The sequence below is a fragment of the Citrus sinensis genome, chromosome 5 (assembly GCF_022201045.2).
Source record: "Citrus sinensis cultivar Valencia sweet orange chromosome 5, DVS_A1.0, whole genome shotgun sequence".
NCBI classification, from domain to species: domain Eukaryota; kingdom Viridiplantae; phylum Streptophyta; class Magnoliopsida; order Sapindales; family Rutaceae; genus Citrus; species Citrus sinensis.
Genome location: NC_068560.1, coordinates 27,452,750 through 27,456,679, shown reverse-complemented (window position 1 = coordinate 27,456,679; position 3,930 = coordinate 27,452,750). Strand labels below are relative to the sequence as shown.

At 38.5% G+C, this 3,930-nt stretch overlaps 1 protein-coding gene across 1 annotated transcript; it reads right to left on the bottom strand.

Annotated features, from left to right (window-relative positions):
• Positions 1-743: 743 nt before the first annotated feature.
• Positions 744-3,638, bottom strand: LOC127902398 (putative disease resistance protein RGA3). Its single transcript, XM_052441307.1, has one exon. The coding sequence runs from the start codon at positions 3,597-3,599 to the stop codon at positions 744-746; it is 2,856 nt and encodes a 951-aa protein (XP_052297267.1). The 5' UTR covers positions 3,600-3,638.
• Positions 3,639-3,930: the final 292 nt, after the last annotated feature.

Genomic DNA, 3,930 nt, shown 5'->3' with positions numbered 1-3,930 from the left:
TCAAACACATACAAAGGCAAAAAAATTTATCGTGGTTCGACATATTAATTAATATGCCTACATCCACGGGTGGTGATACCAATAAGCCACTATATAATGAAAAAGTGTACAAATAACAATAAACTCTCATATGAGCACAAAAAAAAAAAAAGAAAGAAAGAAAAAAAGAAACACCAATCTCAACACTCAAAATCAATCAATCCCCAACAGTTTGGCCTCACAGGAGCTCTCTCTGTGTTGTGCTTTCTCTCATTCATTCTCTTTACAAATACCAGGCTCGCAAAAAAACAAAACGAATTACTGAAAACATACATAACAGATTAAAAAAGCACGCGCGGCGCCCGTCCCCCAATTCCTGCTTTGCGACGCCATTTCGTAATTCCTTTTTGGCTGAAAAATATCGCTTTCCCCAACAAAACAAATGAATCAGTTAGACAAATATATCTAATTATAATGGACATTGTTAAATTAATGAAGAAGAGTAGAGAGAGAGAGCAAACGAGAAGGAAAGCGTATACAAATTATAATTACTAATCAGAGTTATTAGCAACATTACATATATATATCCCTGCTGAATCCCCTCCTCTGTTCATCATTCGTTTCTAAAATGGATTAAAAAATAACTACTAATTAATTTTAATTAAAATAGAGTGAGCACGCAATGCATGCAAGAGATCTAGAAAGCAATTACCCGTGGCGGTGGCCCTGGGTGATTGTAATTGACTAATTGCAGCCGCGCGCTTTCAAGCAATGGAGATTTTGGGAATGTGGCATATCAACTCTCCTGTCTCCTTTCTGCAACGTTCTTGTAAAATAGGACATTCCCCAAAAATCTCCAAATTCTGGAGCGTTGACTTCTGAAGGAGGTGATTGGGCACTGCTTTTAATTTACGGCAACTCAAAATAGTCAAGCAAGAAAGACGCGGCATGATTATGATTTCTCCCTTTATTGCTGTCCTGAAATCCCACTCTTCCAGTTCTTCCATATCTTCAAATTCCAGATGTTTCAATTTGGGAAAGGCAATAACTGAGAAGCCATCCGTATCACTTTCTACTCCCAGAAATTCATTACCCACTCTTTTCACACTTTGCATTCCATAAATAAGAAGAGATTCAAGGGATTTCAATTTTCCCAAAGGAGGCAAATGCTCGCAATTTCTCCACCAGAAGAGAGATAAATCCCTTAAGTTGGTTAACGACATGAACCAATTTATGGGGACAACATTCCTCCTCCCTCTGTATTGATATATCTCTAACCTCTTTAAATTAGGAGGTGCTCCCAAGGCTTCAAGAAGCCGTTCATCTTCATCCTCCTCATTCTCCCTCCTCCCAGCTTGTTCTTCATCTCCATCTCTTAAATGACCAAAATGAAGTTCCAAATCAGAAAGATTTTTCTTTTTCTCAAGTTCAGCCCTTCTAGCCTCCCCCACATCTGACACACCACCCAGCCCACGTATACTACATTGTCGAAGGAGGTTAAGCTTTTTAAGAGACCCAAGGCTACATGCTCTGTTATACCCTCCACCCACAACAAACTTTGTCACTCTCCGAAGATTGATTAATTCCCCAATCCCTACTGGCAAGTATCTTAAACAAGAAGTGTCATCATTGTCTAAATACATCAGCTTTCTTAACTTCCCAATCCCTTGAGGTAATTCTCTAAGATGATTGCAAGAAGTAATGTTTAAACGTTCTAAATTATATAACTCACACACTGTCTCGGGTAATTTTTTTATCCCCGTTTGACTGGCCAAACTAAGGTATTTCAGATGTATCAATTTTTCTATATTTGTTGGAATTTCTTTGATGAAATTATAACCCCCATGCGTCTCTAATGTTAATGCCCTTAAACAAGTTAGTTTGTCAAATAATCGAGGTAAAACTTTGCTAGACCATGAATAATCACCACCTTCAACCAAGAGGCTACGCAATCGTCTCATTCTCTTAACATTATTCCAAACATTATCCCAAATGGCTATCGGGACTGAAGTCCCCCCGTCTATAGTTAACATTAAATGAAGAACTTTTTTCTGCTCAAAGGAACTCATAATTGACTCTTCACCACCATGAATTTTCACTGTTAAACATTCATTCCTGCATATAAATTGGGCAAGGTCGTGCACTAAATCGTGCATTTTGCACTTATAGACTTTACCATCACCATCTGTTTTGAACTCTTGAAAAAATGAACTACTAGCTAAAATGTTGAAATACTCTTCACCTATGTCCTCCATCTCTTTGTTTCCTTTCTCATTAAGATAACCTTGAGCCATCCATAGGTTAATTAACTTATATTTCCATATTTCGAAATCTTTCGGGAAAACAGCACAATATGAGAAACAATGTTTTACCTTAGAGGGCAATTCATTGTAACTCAACAACAGAGGGGCCAATAGACCTCTCTCAATCCCTTCGTGTTCCCATATCTCACTCTTTAAAATATTCTGCCATTCTTCTTCAGTGCTTTTAGACCATAAAAGACTACCAATGGTCTTTACAGCTAAAGGTAAGCCCTTGCATTTTCCTACAATTTCTCGACCAATTTTTTCTAAATTCTCACATCCCTCCATGGACTTGCCGAAAAATGCTAATGACTCAAATATTGACCAGCATTCCTTTTCAGACAAAAGATCAATTGGGATAATGTCAGTTGATTTCATAATATGGGCAGTTGTTTCATCACGTGTAGTAATTAAAATTTTACTTCCGTGGAGACCATTCTTTAAACAATTGTAGAATGGTCCCCATTTAGAGTAATCTTTATTCCACACGTCGTCTAAGACAAGAAGAAATTTCTTGCCTTCAACACATCCTTGAACATGTTGCATGAGAGATTGAAACTCACCAAAGTTAGGGGCAGAACCTGTTAGAGCCTCAATGATTGCTCTGGCGATTCTGAACACATCAAACGGGTCTGACACACAGACCCATATTCTTTTCTCAAAATGATTTTTAACATCATCGTTGTTGTAGGCTAATTGAGCAAGAGTAGTTTTGCCTATGCCCCCCATCCCAACAAGTGAGATGACACAGGGGCCTTTCTGCTCTTCACTACTCTCACATAACAGCTTATTAACCAGATCGTTCTTCTGTGTTTCTCTACCAAATATCTCGGACTCATCAATTAAGGAGATACTTGGTACTCGTTGATCCGCTCTCTCATTACTGTTAATAACATTCACAGCAAAACCAAACTCGGCTTTTTGTTTGGCAATATCATCAAGAGTTTCATTGATGTCTTTCATCTTGAGAGCAATGCGACGACGTAAAAAAATAGGTTTGCAGGCAAAGCAAGAGGCAGCAGGAAAGAAGGAACATACCTTCTTCTTAGGAACGAGAGCATCATTCTCATGATCATCCACTCCATCGATCTGCAGTTTGAGCTTTGCAGTGTTCCACTCACCCAACACATCTTCCATGTCGTAACATGCGTCTCTGAGTTGATCGAGCCAGAGTCTGACTGTTTCCTCCTTTATTTGCCTTTTTTCAGCATCATGGAGCACAGTTTGAATGGTTCGGAGTTTGCGGGTCAGCTTCTCCGCTTCCTTTCCGACGCCCGTTACCAGCCTCACTTGTTCCTTTGCCTCATCGACAGCCATTGAAGTCAGCTGCTCCAAGATAGGGGAAAGGATCGCATCAACCATCATGAAAAAGAAAAAAGAGAGAGAGAAGAAATTGATGGTGAATTGTTGCACAAGTAAGTAATGCTGAAAGAAATGAAGGAGCTGATAATGTGGTGAAAATGTTGCCGTATTCTTTCAATTCTTATAGTACTGCAAGCAAAATTCCGATTTAGAAATATTTCATTTCAGCCCTTTTGAAAGAAGCTGCTGTTATTATTATTACTATTTTTTTTTTAATAATAGCAAAGAGTGAAAATGACATACTGTTGTGGACACGAAATAATATATTGTTAGGTCCTACATCGGC